We start from the raw sequence: 18602 nt of genomic DNA, 5'->3' as shown, positions 1-18602 counted from the left end.
GGGTTTGACCTGTCTTGGACATTTAGATTTTGCTTCTAGGAAATTGTCCTTAAAGATCTGGTCCGGGGGTTTTTAACTTTTTTGTGTCATAGCCCCTTTGGTAGTTGGGGGGGCCCTTCTCAGAAGCATGTTTTTGATTCATAAAATAATACATAGAATTACAAAGGAAACTTGTATTGAAATATAAAAATTTTTTGTTTTAAGTTCACACTGATCTGATGAAAAGAGGAAAAAGTTTCAATCAGTTTGTCACATTTCCCCAATAGTGTTATAACTTTAAAATCATTATTCAGAACACATTTTGAAAATACCAAGTACTAGTAAATAAATTCCTTATGACTAATTGGCCTGATTCCGTGTTAAATATTACAGGGAGGAGAAAAGCTGTCTTCTGTCTTAATGAAGTCTTACCTTTTAAACGGATGCATTTGTCATTTTTAGCATCGAGGATCAAGATGAGTTGCACTGTCAGGACACAGATTCAGATGTGCAGGAACAGAGGGAAAGTAAATGCAAGGTCAAGTGGACTCACCAAGAGGTATGTGACCTAGAGAGGATGATAGCCAGGCTTACATCTTGGCAGGTATCACTTTGTTTTGAGAGAGAGACTGTGAGGAAGATCAGAAGGGAGGGATAAAAGAATGGAGGGTGTAGAAAGAAAGGGGAAAGAGTAAGATGGAAACAAGGGCTGACCTGACCATCTAGACTGTCAGCACCTTTTCATAGTGCTCTAAGTTGGTTGTAGGTAATACAGAAAAGAAAAAAGTGCAGGGGGAAAATAACTTGAATATTGTTATTGTTATAGGTAACTAGTGAGAAGGGTTTTCATCTAGTTTTCTAGCATGGCTCATGGAGGATTGGTGGTTTCCTTCCACATGGAGTACTAACCCCTGGTTAGATCTAGGGTCACATAGTGGTGGATTTCATGATTGTGGTGTCAGCCCCAGGGGCTTCCCAGGACTCTGCTCAGCCTGAGCAGAACATTCAAGTTGTGCTTTGTGAACCTGTATTCATTTCAATTTGGCAAGCCTTCATTAAACTTCTCCTACTGGTGAGGGCTCTCCTGGGAGCAGGGGGATACTGGAACGAAAAAGGAAACAGCCCCTGCCCTCAAGGTGCTTACATTCAATGGGGGGGGAGGGGGAATGTCACCTATACACAAGTAAATATAAATAAATCATGTCCAAATAAAACTGAAGTCTTTCTAAGAGTTAGAGAATACTAATAATCGGAGTGAGAGATCTGAAAAGGCTGCTTATATGGGAGGTGGCCCCTGAGCTGTGCTTTAGAGGAAGGTAAGGGATTTGATGAGAAGGAGAGTGTTTCAGGTATGATGGAGGATTACTTCCTCAAGGACATGAAGACAGAAGAGGATGCAGTGTCATCGGTGGGGAGCAGTAAGCAGGGAGGTTTGATTGGATCGGAGCAGGAGTGTGTGGGGACTGGGGAGTAAAATCCATCCGGGGGGCAGCATTTCTTCTGCAGTGAACCACGTGAGATGATGCCTTTTCTGGTCCTTTTCAGGATGAGCAGCTGAAGGCACTCGTGAGGCAGTATGGGCAGCAGGACTGGAAGTTTCTCGCAAGCCACTTCCCTGTAAGCATGGAGGCTTCTGGGAGCTCCTGGGAGTTCAGTTTCTGGTTTATGGCCTTGTTTTCAGGGAGGGAATGGATGATCAATTTCTGAATAGCCATTGGGTGTGGTACTCAGTACACAGTTTTGTTTTTTGTTTGTTTTTTGTTTTTCTCAGAGAAAGGGGATCATAGAATGTCAGAGCTAGAAGGGACCCTAGAAATGATCTAGTCAAACCCCTTATTTATAGAGGGGGAAACTGAGGTAGGGAGGTGGATTGATTTGCTCAGGGTCATATAGGTACTAGGTTTAGCAGAGTAGGGGTTAAAACCCAGGTCTTTTGACTCCAAATCCCATGCCCCATCTGTTATACCATGCTAATAGTATCTTCCCAAATTTAGCAAAAGATTATTTTAATTATTTTTTCCTTATCTACAAGTGTGAGGTATTCTCAACCTAGACACCTTGAAATTGTATCTTCAGTACAATTTTTTTGACAGTGATTTAAAAAAATCCCATTATACACAATTTTAAATACATTTGCAAATAACTTACTATAACAGGATACAGCTAGTAGCTCTTAATGAATTTCTACTTTCTTTAGGAGTAAATTAAAGATAGATGACAAAAGGGGAAGAGTAATAGGAGGCAGTATCTTAGAAGAGACCAGAAAGGTGGAATCCAGGGCATGGGTAGGGGGATGCGAAAAGAGAAGGGCACTCTCTTCTGAAAGACTGGAACAAAGAAAGAGATTAGGGACATAGTTCTTCCAGCTGTAAATCTTTTGATCCTGTCCAGATCAAGGCATGCCATAGTCCTGTTGCTTTCTGCTGTGGTTAGACTATATGTAGAGTATAAAAGGGAGTTAGTAAATAACTATAAATTATTCTTAAGGGAGATGTGATAAACTGGCCACTAGATGGCGCCATAGATAGTGCCAGGCCTAGAGTCTGAAGGACTTGCCTTCAAATCCAACCCAACACATTTACTAGCTGTGTGACCCTGGGCAACTCACTTAACCTCTGTCTGCCTCAGTTTCATCTGTAAAATGAGGATGATAATAGCACCTACCTTCCAGATTTGTTGTGAAGAGCAAATGAAATAAAAATTGTAAAGTACTTAGCACAGTGCCTGTCCCATAGTAGGTACTATGTAAATGTTAGTTATTATCATCATCATCACCATCATTGTTATTATTTTGGTAACCTGGGAGCTAGGCAACATAGTAGATAATGTCAGGCCTGGAGTCAGGAAAACCTGAGTTCAAATCTAGCCTCAGAGGGCTTACTAGCTGTGTGACCCTGTGTGTCACTTAACTGCCGTCTGCCTCGGTTTCCTCATCTGTAAAATAGGGATAATAATAGTACCTACCTCCCACTGTTATCGTGAGTCTCAAGTGAGATAATAATCCCAGTGCATTGTACTGTCACCTGGCACATTGCTGTAAGTAAGTGTTACGATCAGGTAAGTGTTACCAGGCTAGTGAAATATCTGGAAGCGCTGTCGCATGAAGAGTGGTTGAACAAACTGGGGATGTTTAACCTGGGAGAAAAAGACACTATAGGAGAAGAGTCTGTCTCTTGGCTCTCTAAAGGTTTACCAGGTGGAAGAGAGGGATTGCACTTGGTTTTGCGCCGTCTCAGAGTGAAAGTAGGATCGGAGTAGAGTTTAAAGAGAACCGCAGAAGGTTCTTGAGCAGGGCAGGGCAGGGACGGCAGACTTGTGCCTTAGGAATGTTGCCTTTTCCTTTGGAGGATGGATGGGAGAGGGGAAAGGCTGGAAGCAGGGAGGCTAAGTAGGAAGCTGTTCAGTGGTTCAGGTAAGCAATGATTGGGCAGGGAGAATCCACAAGACTTGACAACAGACTGCATGTGGGGGAGGGAGAAGGGGAAGAGAGGGAGGGGTCAAGGGTGACCTTGACTGGTGAACTTTAAACTGTTTTCCAGCTTTGGGGGAGGGGCGTGCATTTCTTCCATATCCTCTCACCTGATCCTGTCTTTGCTAAACATTTGGAAGATGGTTGATTAGGCAGAGTAAAGAATGAACTCTACTTACCCCCATGTAAGGATTGACCCTGTGGCCTTGGTTTGTGAAAATCAAGGTCCTCATTTGTGCCCTCAGTAACTGAGCTGGCCTCATTGGGCCTGTTCTGCTTATTCTGCTGTTCACTTGTTCTCTGTGGGTATGGAAGGTATAGAAAGGCAGATTTAGGCTCAGAGTAAGTAAACTTTTCTGCATTATTATTGTCCCAAAGTAGAATGGGATGCCCAGGGAGGTGGGGAGGCTGTGTCTCTGGCCAGTTGTGGAGGTGGCCGCCTGGACGGCCACTTTGTTGGGATGTCATGAAGGGGTTGGATTAGATAAGCTTCTCCGACTGTGAGATTTCTGTGATTTCTGTCTTCTCCCACGTGGCTGAATTCATCATTCTAGAATCGCAGTGATCAGCAGTGCCAATATCGGTGGTTGAGGGTTTTGAATCCGGACCTAGTCAAGGGACCTTGGACAAAAGAAGAAGATCAAAAGGTAAGGCCATCGGGTGTCCTGATCTCTAGGAGGATGTCTTTCATCTGGTAAAGAGGGCACAGGGCTTGAGTCAGGAGACCAGGGTTTGAGTCCTGGTGCTGACACACTTAATAGCTGTGTGGTGACCTTGAGCAAGTCACTTCCCCTCTCTAAGGTTCCTTCTGTGTTTATTTGTCTGAAAAGTGGGTGTAATAACACTTTGCTATCTTCCTTTGGGTTGTTTTGAGGGAAAACCTTTTTTAAAACCTCAGATCAATTCAGAAACGTGTTACTCATATGCAAATAGAGTCATTTAACTCCGGTTGCCTCAGTTTCCTCATCTGTAAAATGAGCTGGAGAAGGAAATGGCAAACCATTCCAGTATCTTTACCAAGAAAAACCCCAATGGGATCAGAAAGAGCTGATAGGACTGAAATGGCTAAACAGTGACAACAGTCTACCTCTCATTTGAGAGCTGAGGAAACTGGGGTTCGGGAAAGTTAACTTGCCAAGGTCGCAGGAGTCGTAAGTGTCAGAGGTTGGATTTGAACCAAGGTCCTTTGACTCAGTGTCAGTACTTTTCCTCTATATCGCACTGGAATATCAGAACGAATTTGACTTAGTTTGGGTGATCTTGTCAGGTTTCTCATATGATTTTCCCACCTTGACGTTAGATATGGGTTATGAAGCTGCTGTTACCTTTGTGATGCTTTTTTTTTTTTTAATAGGGGCCAGTCATTTAACCTTCTGTGCTTTAAGTTTTCTGGTCTGTAAAGTGGAGATAATAATAGCAACTACCTTCCAGGGTTTTTGGGAGTATCAAATGGGATAATATTTGTAAAGTGCTCAGCACAGTGCCTGGTACACAGTGGGTGCCTCATAAATGCTCGAGGCCTGCCTTTCCTTTCTTCTTAGATCTCTTAGAACTCTTACTAGCACAGTTCCTGACCCGAAGTAGGTGCATAACAAATGCTTGTTAATAGTTTGATTATCACCCTGTGGAGAGACCAAGGGCCCCATGAAGTGATGGTTTTTGTTGCCTTGGAGCAGAGGGTGAAATCAGCTCTGGTGGTTCCTTTGTCGCTAGCTCCATCTAGTTTCATCTTCCTTTTGTCTTCGTGGTTTTGCAAGATTGTTACTGTCGGTGTGGTTCAGTTCTTTAAATAGGAGGTCACTTTGTTGGCCACTGGACAGCGAATGTCTTGGAGTCTTTGGTCTGGACCCATGATTTCCTTGGTGTAGGGAACTCCCAGGTAACTCCCAGTGCAGACCTGTGCATATTCTGCGTCTTGTAATCTTAGAGAGGCATGAGGGGTTCTGAAAGGGAGATTTACAGAGGGACACATGATTGTGTCTGTGTTAGGATTCGAGGTGGGCCTTTAAAGAGGTCTGGTATTTCAGCTTCTGAAGCTGACGCTATCTATCATTTCGTCTGGTCCCCCTTCGTTCACATTTAGAATGCTTAATGTTAATATTTATGGGTAGTTTCAAAATCCTTAGTGTTTCCTCTTCCCTTTGCTGCCAGGTCATCACTGTGGGAAGCAGGAGAGGGCCATTTTGAGTTTTTCTTTAATTTCATAGGCTGCCACAACCCAAAAAATTAGTCATGTTGTGATGACAGGCTTCTCCATGATGAGCTAGGTTGGTTCATTTTATTAAGAAGACAGCAGGGGCAACTAGGTGGCGTAGTGGATGAAGCACCGGCCCTGAAGTCAGGAGGACCTGAGTTCAAATGTGGCCTCAGACCAAACACTTGACGCTTACTAGCTGTGTGACCCTGAGCAAGTCACTTAACCCCAATTGCCAAAAAGAAAAAAAAAAAGGACAACAAGGAAGACTGAGTTGGTTGCTAGTACTGTATTCAGAGTCTTTCCCAAGGGTAGAACAGATTGAGTTTATACTCTGCTAACATATACTTTCAGAACTAGGCATTGGACTTGGACTTTATTCTTTATTTCATCTGTAAAAATGGGAATAAAAATTCATACCCTCTTGATAGGAGAAAATGAAGTAAGATAGTTCGGTGATACAGTAGATGGAAGTCAGGACTTGGGGTCAGGAAGATCTGAGTTTTTTTCCTGCCTCAAATATTTCTTAGGGTTCTAGGCAAATTACTTAACCTTTCCCCATCCTATAAAATGGACATCATGATAGAACCTACTTCATAGAGTTGTTGTAAAGCTCAAATGAGTTTGCATATGTAAAGAGCTTTGCAAACTTTAGAGGGCTACATAAATACAGCTATTACTAATGCATATTTAGAACACTGTCTACCATGTCAGTGTTAGTCCATTAAAATCTATTGATGCCTCATCCTAGCTTAGCAGCGATCTATCCAGTGTTCTCCGAGGCTCCTCTTAAGTAGTGTTCAGGTTCTGGTGGTTCTGTTAAATTAGAAAAGTTTAAAGTCCAGGCCTAATCTGTTATTTGAGGACCAGCTTAGCTAAGTAGAAAGAAGCTATAGACTGGACCACCAGTAAGCAGATGAAGAATTATATTCAGTCATAGAAATGCTTGAAGACTATATATTTGCTGCCAGGATTCTTAACCTGGGGTCTGTGAACTTGTTTTTAAAGGGTATCTAGATAATTTCAATGTATTTCAATGATAGTGGGTTCCTTTGTAGTCCTATGGACTACATGGGACCTATTTTAAGCATTTAAAAACATTATTTTGAGGAGGGGTCCCTAGGCTTCCCTAGACTGCCAAAAGGGTCCATGACCCCCAAAAAGGTTAAGAACTTCTCATCTGCTAAGATGTATTAAGCGTCTGCAGTCTACGTAGATGGAAGGAGCATCCACACTGATGGAATCAGGGCTCCTTGTAGTGAAGTTAAAGCATAATTATAAGCTCTTAATATTTGCTCTCTGTTTGCATGTTGTATCCTCAGTGGGATATGGGATTATTCAAGGCAGGGACTAGTTTTCATTTTTATTTCTCATTTCCTCCAGGCCCTTGCACAGTAGTGGTCACTTACTTAAAAAATGCTTGTTAAGTTGAATTATTTTATGGTTATTTCCCCCATTCCCCAAAGGTCATTGAACTGGTGAAGAAATATGGCACCAAACAATGGACATTGATCGCCAAGCACTTGAAGGGACGTCTGGGGAAGCAGTGCAGAGAGCGCTGGCACAATCACTTGAACCCAGAGGTGAAGAAGTCATGCTGGACAGAGGAGGAGGACCGCATCATCTGTGAGGCACATAAGGTCCTGGGCAACCGCTGGGCTGAGATTGCCAAACTCCTCCCTGGAAGGTGAGGCAGGGTCGTGGTGGGGGGCAGGGGTGGTCAGCCTCTCCAAAATCACATCAGGTCATCATTCACAAGAGGTAGTGAGAAGGTATGAATGGGGTACAGGAAGGGTTCATTTAGTTAGCAGAGGCTAGGTTGGAGCTTGCAGTTGTCTGAAGTTGGGGCTCCCAGCAGGAGCAGATGGACAGGAGGGTAGGCAGGCAGTGGATACACATCTGGACTCAGAAGCCAGAGCCCCTTCTGCTTGTCTTGGCTTTGCTAGTGTCCATGTCATCTGGAGTGAGTTCCTTCCCGCCTTTGAGCATTAGATTCTTCATCTGTAAAATTGAGAGCCTTGGGCTAAAGGTCCTTCTAGTTCAAGCCTTCCTTTGTGGTTTTCTCTCAGCGTGAGGGCTGTGGGGTTGGGAGGAGTGGGTTTCTCCCTGTAGACAAATCCCTGCAAAAATCAACTGTGATTTAAGTATCTCTCATGCCTCTTGCTATAAATTAAAGCCTGCCGTTGTATTGTTGTATTGTCACACTGTCCTTCTCTGGCCCACCAGAAGATACACATCTGTGGCCTTTAGGGGGCAGGGGAACCACAATTTCAAGGTCAAGATGTAGTTTGAAAAGGTTTCTTAGGGGGAAAATAACTCTTTCCAGTGTATAGCACAGAAGATGGCCCAGAGGTAAAGCAAGACTCCCAGAGATCATGGAAAAAAGTCAAACCTCATCTGCTTCATCCGCAGCATTAATTATGAGATAGTGGAAAGAACTGGGCACTTTCCTCTGCCACTTACTGAATAACTGTGGACAAATTTCTTAGCCTCTCAGGATTTTGATTTCTTTATGTCTAAAATAGGAATGGAAATAATGCATATTTCACTAGACAGTTTTTTAAAAGAACAGTTTTTGATTATTTTTATGGTACCCACATATCTCTCCTTGTATCCTCCCCATTCCTCCTCCCTTATGACAGACTTTATTTAAAAAAGGAGTAAGAGGAAAAAACCTAGCAAAGCCAGTTGACATGTTGAAAAAGTCTGATATTAAATGTCATATTTTACACTTGTGGGAATCTTGCTCCCCCTCTCCCTACAAAGGATTGTCAGGAATGGGAGAAGCATCTATCTTTTGTTAGGGACCATATTTATTCTCTATCACTTTGTAGCATTTGGTTTTGATTTTTTTTTTTGTGGTGTTTTTTCCCGTTTATATTGTTTGTGGTCATTGTACATATTGTTTTCCTGCTTTCGTTTGCTTTGCTTTGCAGTAATTCATACTTCCTCTGTATTTATCATACTCACTTCTTAAATCCCAGTATATCCATGTACCATATTTGTTTAGCCTGTCCCTAATCGATGGGCATGTTCTTTGTTCCAGTTCTTTGCCATCACAGAAAGTGCTGCTCTAAATATTTTGGCATATATGAAGCAGAGGGCAGATTTGAGGGTCAGACTGCGTAAAGCATTTTACGCCTGTGAGGAAATGTTAGCTATTATTATTACCATTGAAGTGATGTTACCTGCTTTATATAGTGAGAAGGATAATAATAGCTCACTTGGCTGTAACACCCTGCAGCTCACATTAAATAAAATGTACTCACTGGGAGTTCCTTATACCAATTAACTTAAAGGTCTGGTCTGGGAAAGAAGTGTGCCTATGTGCAGAGGATGCAAAGACAAAAATTGAGCCGACCGCCTCCTGGTGAACTTGAAGATGAGCTGTCATTTAATTGGTATAAGAACTTTCCTGGAGTAAACTCCCTTCATCAATGCAGATTGCCCTCTGCTCTGCCTCTTATTAAATACAATGCTGCCTGGGGCTCTTAGAGGTTAATGACTTGCTCCAGGTCACAAAGCTAGTATGTGGTGGTTAGGACATGAGGTCTCAGGGCCCTACACTATGCTTCCTGGCATATATCAGCCAATTTAATCATGCTTGTTGGTTGAATCTTCGTCACTAAATAAATAGTAGCTTGTGTTTCTAAAACGCTTTAAGACTTATAATACAGTCCCCCAATATATAAAGGGCAAGGGGGGAATTAAACTTCATAGGACTCTGAGCCACCCAAGCTGTGGGCACGGGAGGGCCTATTCTGCATGTTTAGACACTAAACAAGTGCATGCGTCTAGGAGCCCACTCCTGCATGAGGAGCTAATGGGCCCGCTCTGCAGTAGGAAATGGAATGTTATTGTCCCCATTTCAACCTGCCTCCCACATATAATATTTTCTTCCTGCTCTTGGAAGGAAAAAAATCTTGTAACCTGGCAGTAGGAGATTTTAAACTCCCATAAGATGGCTCTTTATTCTCTGAATTAGCTAAAGGTGCTTCAGCCTTGGTTTTTCCTCTGGTGTGTGGCCTGAAAACTAGACTCTTGCATCCTTTCTAGAATCCATCTTTTCACCAGGATTACTTTGTTAATCTGTGGGCTCCTCATGGAATTAGATGTGGTTTCAAAACTGTTATTGAAGGGAAGGCATGGGGTATTCCAGTTCCCTTACTGTCTTAGTTGTCTTCCTCTAGATTTGCTCCAATTTGTCAACATCCCTCCTAAAATCTGATGTCTAGAATGGGACACCATACCTCAGAGGAGGGCTGGTCATTGCAAAGGACCCTCCTACAGACTGTAGTTCTCTTTCTGAAGCCTATAGTGCTCTCTAACATGACTGCCTTATAACTGTTATTCATTGAGCTTACAGTCTCCATGTTTGTTTCTGTACCATTCTAATAAGGTCTCTATTGTAGGGTTGTAACCTTATGAAATAATTTCATTACCCAAGCCCCGGAAGAATTGAAAGGGTGAGAAATACAGGAAGCCTTCCGCAACACTTTCTTAATTCCAATGCCTTCCCTCTGTTAATTATTTCCCATGTATCTGGTATATAGCTTGCTTTATGTGTATTTGTTTGCATTAGATTGTAAGCTTCTTGAGAGCAGGGGCTGTCTTTTTTTACCTCTTAGCACGGTGACTGGCACATAGTAGGAACTTAAATGTTTATTGATTCACTCATGATTTCTCTCCCTTTTGATTGGAACAATGATAATAATATCACATATAACACTTTTAAGATTTGTAATTCACTTCACCTACATTATTTTGTTTGATCTTCACAACAACTTCGGGAGACCTAGATGCTATTAACATTATTATTATTGTTATTGTTACCATTTTACAGATGAACAGACTATGGCTTAGAGAGATTAAGTGACTTGCCCAGAGTCACTCAGGCAGGAAATACTTGAAGTAGAATTTCAGCCCAGTTTTACCTGACTGCAAGTCCAATTTTCTATTCACTACACTGTACTGCCTCGTTGGGGGAAAAAATAGAGACAAGAAAACTCTAATTTTCTTTCTCTCGCTTTTTTTTTTGTTTTGAGAATTAAAAAGATTTTATTGTAAGTACAGCAAGTACAGCAAGGTTGCTAGGCTGATCACTGAAGATCAGCCCCCTCTAATTTTCTTTGGGCCAGGAAGAGAAAATATTTTCTTTTTGTATTAAAATATAACTGAGTGATTCCCAGTATCCATGAGAAGAATTTAGAGGAGGTAGGCATCTTATGGATGAAAATACTAAATTATATTATTTATCAAGTTTATTTTTAAAAAATAAAGTTTTTAAAATTTTTTTTAACATCACTATAGTTTTCTTCAGTATTCCTTCCCCGCCTTCCTGTATAACAAGCAGGACTTTTTAAAGATTAGAAAAAAGAAAACACAGAAAAAATCAGCATAACCATTAAGTACTTTGAAAAAGTCTAAAACTGTGCAGTATACAGTTGTTGTGGACTACTCACCTCCGCAGAGGATGGGGGGAGGAGTGGGAGTGTCTTTTCATAGCTCCAGTTTGAAGGCATGCTGGGCCTTCATAATTATCCAACCTTGACTTTGGGCTTGCTTCTTTCCATTTACGTTGTTGTCATAATGTATACTGTTTTCTTGGCTCTGCTTACTTTGCTTTGCCTCCCATGCTTCTCTGTGTTCGTCACATTCATCGTCTTTTGTTGTTTGGTCATTTCATGTCTAACTCTTCATGATCCCATTTGGAGTTTTCTTGACAAAAGATACTGGACTTGTTTGCCATTTCTTTTTTCTAGCTCATTTTACAGATGAGGAAACTGAGGCAACCAGGGTTAAGTAACTTGCCCAGGTGACATAGCTAGTAAGTGTCTGAGGCCAGAATTGAACTCAGGAAGATGAGTCTTCTTGACTCTCAGGCCTGGCACTCTATCCGTCATGCCACCTAGCTGCCCCTGACATTTTTTACAGCCCGGCAATATTCCATTACGTTTATATACTGCAGTTTGTTCAGCCATTCCCTAATTGATTGGCGTCTATTTTGTTTCTGATTCTTTGCTATCACAGAAAAAAAAATGATGCTATAAATATTTCAGTGTATATTCTGTTTTCTTCTTATTAATGATCTTGGAGTATAAGTCTGGTAGTGGAATCTCTGGGGTCAAAGTGTATGAACATTTTAGTGAATTCCAAATTGCTTTCCAAACTGGTTCTACTTATTTACAGCTCCACCCACAAATCTCTATCGGGCCTGTCTTCCTCCCTCTCCCCAACATTCATTATTCCCTTCTTTTAGTGTCTTTGCCAATTTGCTGGGTGTGAGGTAAAGCCTCAGGGTCGTTTTGATTTGCATTTCTCTAATTATTGGTGATTTCCTATTGTTAATAGTTTATTCTTTAAAGAACTTTTTATTCATAACCTTAGATCACTTATCAATTTGGGAAATTTTAAATTGGCTAATTGTTTCTATATCTTGGAAACCCTTTTTAGTGAAATTTGATGCAAAGATTTTTTTTCTCATTTAACCAGTTCCCTTCTCCACTATCCTTTCTTACTTCTTATCCTTATCTACAGTATCCCTCTTCCCCCACCTTCCCCTTAAGAATGGGTGTACTGATTTCATTTGTGCTGAAGCTTTTCTGTAATCAGAGTTAATCTATTTTACCATCTGTTATTGCCTCTATCCCTTATTTGGCTAAGAATATATACACTCATTGCTGTGAGCAATATATGATTTGCTTCTCTTAAAACATTTTTGCAGTATGATCTTTAACATAGATTCATTTAGAAAGTTTTGTGGAATATGAGATAAATTGTTGATCTAAGTCTAATTTTTGCCAGACTGCTTTCAAGTTTTCCTAGGAATTTTTATCAGATAGGCAGTTCTTTCCTAAGTAATTTGTGTTTTCTAGTATATCAAAAACTTGGGTTATTGAGATTTTTTTTTTGTTTCTGATTTCTTCCTTGTCTAGTCTATTCCAGTACTACCAGATGGTGTTGATCACTATTACTTAATAATATAGACTGAGGTTTGGAAGTGCTGTTCTTCCTTCACCTCTACCTACTTATATTTTTTCTTTTCACATTTTATTTTTCAAGTGAATTATATTATTTATCAAGTTTTGTTAAGTATCAAGTTCTGATAAATAATTGTTATTTATAAAATTCTTTGATTATTTGATTGGTATAGCATTAAAACTGTCATGTTTATTATATTGGCACAACCCATGGATGAGCACTGAATACTCTCCAGCTATTTAAGTTGTTTTTTATTTCTTTAAGGAGCACTTTATTAGTTTATTACATAGATTATTACTTTATTAGTTATTTTGTGTGCATTAGTATGTTGCTTCTCGGATTTTGTAGTTATTTGGAATGGAACTTCCTATTCTATTGCTCCCTTTTGAATTTTGTTATTATTAGTATATAGAAATGCTGTCAATTTTTGAGGTTTTATTTTGTAGCTTGCGACTTTACTGAAGCTATTGCCTAAATTAGTATCTTTGCCAATTCACTAGGATTTTCTAAGTAAAATATCATATCATTGGCAGAAAAGAGGTAATTTTGTCTTTTTACCTATCTATATGTTTTTAATTTCCTTCTCTTATCTTACTGTTTTTGCTAGGATTTCCAGAACTATATCAAGTAATCGTGGGTAGAGTTGGCATTCTTACTTTACTCTTGTATTTGCTGTAAAATATTCTAATGTATTTTCCTATATGATACTTATTTTTGTTTTTGTATAGGTAATTTTTGTATTTAAAAAAAGTCCCTCTATTCTTATACTTTTTTCTCCCATAAATGAGAGTGGTACTCAATCAGTAAGCAAACATTAAGCTTATTGTGTGCCAGGCACTGTGCTGAGTGCTGGGGATACAAAAGAGGCAAAAGTCAGTCTCTGTCCTCAAGGAGCTCGTAATCTAAGGAGGGAGTCAACTGGCAAACAAATGTATACCAACAAGCCATATGCAGGATAAATGAGAAATAATTAAGTGAGAAGGCACTGAAAATAAGAGGCATTGAGGAAGTCTTCCTGTAAAAGATGGGACTTTGTCAAGTTTTTTCTGTATCTGTTGATATAATCATGTGGTTTGGGATGTTCTTGTTTTTAATATTATTATGTTGGTTGTTTTCCTAATGTTGAACCATCCTAGCATCTCTGGTATAAATACAGCTTAGTCATATGAATGGTTTCTTAGGTGAATCACTGTAATCTGTTTTGTGGGATTTTATTTAAAAATTTTGAATCAGTATTAGTCATCTCAGCCCATAGTTCTCCTGTGTTTTGTCCTTTTGTGGTTTAGGTATTAGGACTATGTTTTTGTTTTTGAGGAAAGAGGCATGAGAGGGAAGGCAGTTGGGGCTACGTGACTTGCCCAGGGTCACATAGCTAGTAAATATCTAAGGTCAGATTTGAACTCAGGTCTTCCTGTCTCCAGGCCATGCACTCTCCTCACTGTGGTACCACTTAGCTGCCCCTACATTTTTCTTATAAAAAGCAACTGGTAGTATGCTTTCTTTCTCAGTTTTTGAGACTAATTTGTGTAGTATGGGTGCTTATTGTCCTTTGATAGGATGCTCCTGTGAATCCATCAGAACTGGGCGGTCTCTTAAGATCAGTGAACACCCCATGTTAATACCCAGGTTCTTTGTTGTTGTTTTTTTTTTTTGCTAGGCAGTGGGGTTAAGTGAATTGCCCAGGGTCGCACAGCTAGTAAGTGTCAAGTGTCTGAGGCTGGATTTGAACTCAGATCCTCTTGACTCAAGGGCCGGTGCTGTGTCCACTGCACTACCTATCTGCCCCTACCCAAGGTTTTGTACTCTGAGCGATTTTGTGCTATAGTAAGAGTGATCACAATCAGACTATAAAAAGTTACCAATCTCTTTGACAGGACTGACAATGCGGTGAAGAACCACTGGAACTCTACCATCAAACGGAAGGTGGACACTGGGGGCTTCCTGAGTGAGACAAAGGACCCTAAATCTGTGTACTTGCTGGTAGAAGTGGAGGATAGGGAGGGTCAGAGTGTCCATTCAGCAGAGAGCCAGGTAAGTCCGCTAGGCCCACTTTCTTTGGAAGAACCAAAGCCAGTTTATTAGAGTGGAATCCCCCTGAGGGTGGGTACTGTTTTGACTTTGTATCCACAGTGCTTAGCACGGTGCCTGAGACATAACAGACATTCAATAAATGTTTATTGGTTATTTCAGGTCAGTTCTTCTTTCTCTAATCCTCAGTTTCTCCATGGTAAGATGGATTGGTTGGATAGAGGATGCCTGAAGTCTCTTCCATTCCTAAATCCTCTGATTGATTAGTCATTCAGCAAATGTTTATTAAGCCCCTTTTACCTGCTGGGTCCTTTTCCTAGATGCTAAGGTAATATTAAAAGTGAATAAGATGGGTCCTGCAGCCTAATGGAGGAATTAAGATAGTTCCCAATAAATAACTCTGATGTAAAGTAGTCGTGAGATACACAAGAGGAGGATGAAGTGCTATGAGACGAGGTAAGGAGAGATCAGTTTCAGCTGGGTAGAATCAGGAAATGCTTTGTGGCACTGGTGGCATTTGAACTAGACCTTGAAAACCTAGTTAGGAGGTCAGCAGTGGGAGGAGTTGGCAGTGAAGAGGATTTTAAACAATGGGGAATGCAGAGGCTCAAGGATGCGAAAGTGTGGGATAGGCTTGAGTGATAGTAGTCCAGGCTGGGGGCCTTCAGTACCAGGCCAGTGAGTTTGATATTTAGACATAGCACTGGGGTTTTGGACAATGGAGTGATAGCATTGTACCTGTGCGTAAAGAAGACCAGTCTGGACTACTGTTCTCACAAGGAAACTATGTGGTTCAGTAGGCCTTTCTTTTTAATTTTAGCCCTTTTTTTTAAATTGCAGACTTACTACTCACAGAAGCATTTAGATAAATAACATAAGTGGTCATATAGATATGCATGAACTCCTAATTGCTTGCAATTTTTTAAAAATGCCTGTGTGGCTGGGTGTGATGGTGCATGCCTGTGATCTCTTTTACTGGGTAGGCTAAAGCCGGTGGCTCTCTTAAGCTTGGTGGTTCTGAGCTGCAGTAGGACTAAAGCCAGTTGGATGTTCTCACTGTGTATAGCACCAATATGGTAAGGCCCCAGGAGCCCCAGGGGACCCAGGGCTTCCTAAGGATGGGCAAACCAGTCTATCAGAAATGGAGCAGGTCAAAGCTTCTCTGCCAGTCAGGAGTGGGATCAGAGCCATGGGGGCCCCCTCTGCACTCCCAGCCTGGTTGAGATAGGATCTCATAAAATAAAACTGAAGTAAAGAAAGGAAAGGCAAAGAAAAGGAAAAAAAAGCCGTTATTAATTTGAATAAGGTAGTAACAAGTGTCCTGTTTGCTGTCCTGTCCCTCTGTGTGGTTTTTTTTCCCCTGGATTTTGTTGCTGCTGTTTTTATTTATTTTGCCATGAACAATTTTTTTCCTCGGCAGTGTAGATCTTTGTGTAACCTTGATTCTTCTTTCCTCCCTAATCACTGTGTTAAACAGAAGAACCTTACTACTGATTGGTCCACTGGGGTCATGGAAGTGGAGGAGGAAGTCAGTGAGGAGGAGGTAGCGGCCACATCAGGTGTCAAGGCTGTAACCACCTCTGTGGAGCAGCAGGAGAGGTCTCGTGAGGAGCCAGCCAAAGACTTGATCCCCGATCCCATGGAGGAGACTCCCAAGGACCTGAAGTCTGAGGATTCCCCCATTGAAGTTGGCTCCCCGTACAAGTGGGTGGTGGAGGCGGCTAACTTCTTGTGTCCAGCTACAATGCCAAACCTGACAGATGCCCTGGATCTGATAGAATCGGTAATGATCATTCCTTACATTAGTAACAGGAGTTTGTGACTTCATATTCCCTTGTTTTTCAGAATTTTTATTTGTGTCTTTGAATTTGGTTTTGTATGTGGTTAGTAAGCTTAGAATTTAAGAAAAAAAGATTCCTTGCATTTATATTGGGCACAGTACACAAAGTTTACACAGCGCTGTTGTTGGCTCTGACCTCATTTGTTCCTCATCAGCCTTTGAGGGAGGCAGGGTTTTTAGCATCATTTATAGATGAAAAAACTTGAGGTCCAGAAAGAGATGAACTAACCTGTCCAAGGTCCTGTAAACACTTGATAGAGAAGAGAGCCCTAGGGTGTCTTTTGACTTCTAGTGTTTCTTGATTAAAGAAATAGTTGAGAAAGAAGAAAGTATTAGGTTATGAGGAGGAGGTGTGCGGGGTCACACAGAACAGTTGTCATAGGGAAAATTCAGGGGGAAAAGTGGCTTGGTTCTGTAACCAGAAAAAGGAGCCCTGGTGGTTCTGTTACTTTGGATGACTGGTTTCCTCATGTTGTTCAAAGTGGCACCTAGCACATCATCTCCCATCACAGATAACTTTCAAATCATTGAATCCTTTACTCTTGGCATTATTTTAATACTAACAGCAGAGAGAGACTGTAAGACTAGTTGACATTTCTGTAGCACTTTGGACAGCTAGGTGGTAAAGTAGATAGAACATAGGCTTGGAATCAAATCTGCAAGACTCATCTTCTTGAGTTCGAGTCTGGCCTTAGACACTCAGTAGCGGTATGACCCTAGGCAAGTCACTTGATGCCGTTTGCCTTAATTTTCTCACCTGAAAAGTGAGCTGGAGAAGGAAATGGCAAGCCATTGCAGTATCCTTGCCAAGGAAACCCCAAATGGGGCCATGAAGAATTGGACATGCCTGTGTAGACAACAACACTGAGAGATAACCTTGGTGGTCCCTTCCAGTTTTGTGATGTCTGATTGATTCTATGAAAGGATGACTTGGAGGTGCCAACCTCGATTGAAGAGGAGAATGAGGATTTCATTGATATAAGACAATGGGTAGAATGTAACAAAGGGAAATCCAGTAGGGATAACTGTAAAGCCCTGTGTACTTCAGTTTTTAAAAAATCAGCTGCCTAACTTCAGGGTGGTGAAGTTTGTAGGAAAAAGACCCAGGAGCTCTTTCCTCAAAAAGGTTGAAGATCCTTGTGTGTGGAACATTGTATTTATTTTCAGACTTTTTTGATGTGTAGATCAGTTTTGCTGACTTTTCCCTCCCCTCTTCCTTTTTTTTTTCTTTAAAAGAATGTATTATTTGGGGTGGCTCTTTGGGAGAGGAAAAGGGATACTGGGAGAAAATTTGGTGATATTAAAACAAAAATTATCAATAAAAATTTATTTAAAAAAAAAGACCTTGAGGATTTCAGTTGACTACATGTAAGAACAATATGAATCAACATTGTGGCAAGGCTGGCAAAGTTAATTTGATTCTAAGCTGCATCAATAGAAATATATTGTCCAATTAAAGGAGAATCCCACTGTGCTCTGTTAAGTATCTATTCTAAGAAAGCCAGTCATTGTTTGATCTTTTTGAACAGAAGCCATCCAAGTTTACTGTTCCCCTTGCCTTTTCTGATGCTGGTCTAGGTAGTTGACTTTCCATTTTGTGTTAAAGAAAGTGATTTATTGTTGATTTGAAAGCCCTGGGAGAGTCAGTTCCTGGGGCCAAGCCCTGAGAGATTGACTTTAAGAGATATCTAATATGTGACTCTCCCAGCCAATCTAAAATAGTCTTTACCAGGTTGGTTTTGGAGTGACTATTGAGGTTTTTATTTTTTCAGAGGGTGGATGGTGGAGAAAGGGATTAACGTAGGTTTAGTGGTACTAAGTTCCTTAGAGCTCCTTAGAAATGTCTAGGAATTGTTTTAGACTTCTGAGATTTCCTGAGGTTTCGATTTGACAAGGGCTTGAGCAAATATGTCTCTACAAGCTACTGCTATTTTTTTATTTGTTCATTCATTTGTTGACTCATTCATTCATTCATTTTGAGGCTAGTTTTCTCGTCTTATCTAGACTGAAGTGTAGCAGCCTTTCATCTTGGCTTTGATTCTGCTGCTGATGGGCGCAAAAGCTTTAACCTGCTCTATTTTTCCAACCTGGACTGGGTTGCCGCTTCTTGC

At 40.9% G+C, this 18602-nt stretch overlaps 1 protein-coding gene across 2 annotated transcripts in view; it reads left to right on the top strand.

Annotated features, from left to right (window-relative positions):
- The window catches only part of MYBL2 (MYB proto-oncogene like 2), a 50311-nt gene that overhangs the window by 2669 nt on the left and 29040 nt on the right, over nucleotides 1-18602 (top strand). The window contains exons 2-7 of one of the 2 annotated variants that reach the window (XM_020998778.2): nucleotides 442-538; nucleotides 1525-1596; nucleotides 4003-4095; nucleotides 7109-7329; nucleotides 14498-14654; nucleotides 16129-16434. In XM_020998778.2, the coding sequence (XP_020854437.1) occupies nucleotides 442-538; nucleotides 1525-1596; nucleotides 4003-4095; nucleotides 7109-7329; nucleotides 14498-14654; nucleotides 16129-16434 (946 nt within the window). The remainder of the gene's footprint in view (nucleotides 1-441; nucleotides 539-1524; nucleotides 1597-4002; nucleotides 4096-7108; nucleotides 7330-14497; nucleotides 14655-16128; nucleotides 16435-18602) is intronic. The other variant, XM_020998779.2, reaches the window with a different exon arrangement.

The sequence above is a fragment of the Phascolarctos cinereus genome, unplaced genomic scaffold (genome assembly GCF_003287225.1).
Source record: "Phascolarctos cinereus isolate Bilbo 61053 unplaced genomic scaffold, phaCin_HiC Scaffold_2;HRSCAF=192, whole genome shotgun sequence".
NCBI classification, from domain to species: Eukaryota; Metazoa; Chordata; class Mammalia; order Diprotodontia; family Phascolarctidae; genus Phascolarctos; species Phascolarctos cinereus.
Note: the sequence above shows the minus strand (reverse complement) of the source record. Positions and strands in the feature narration are given on the sequence as shown.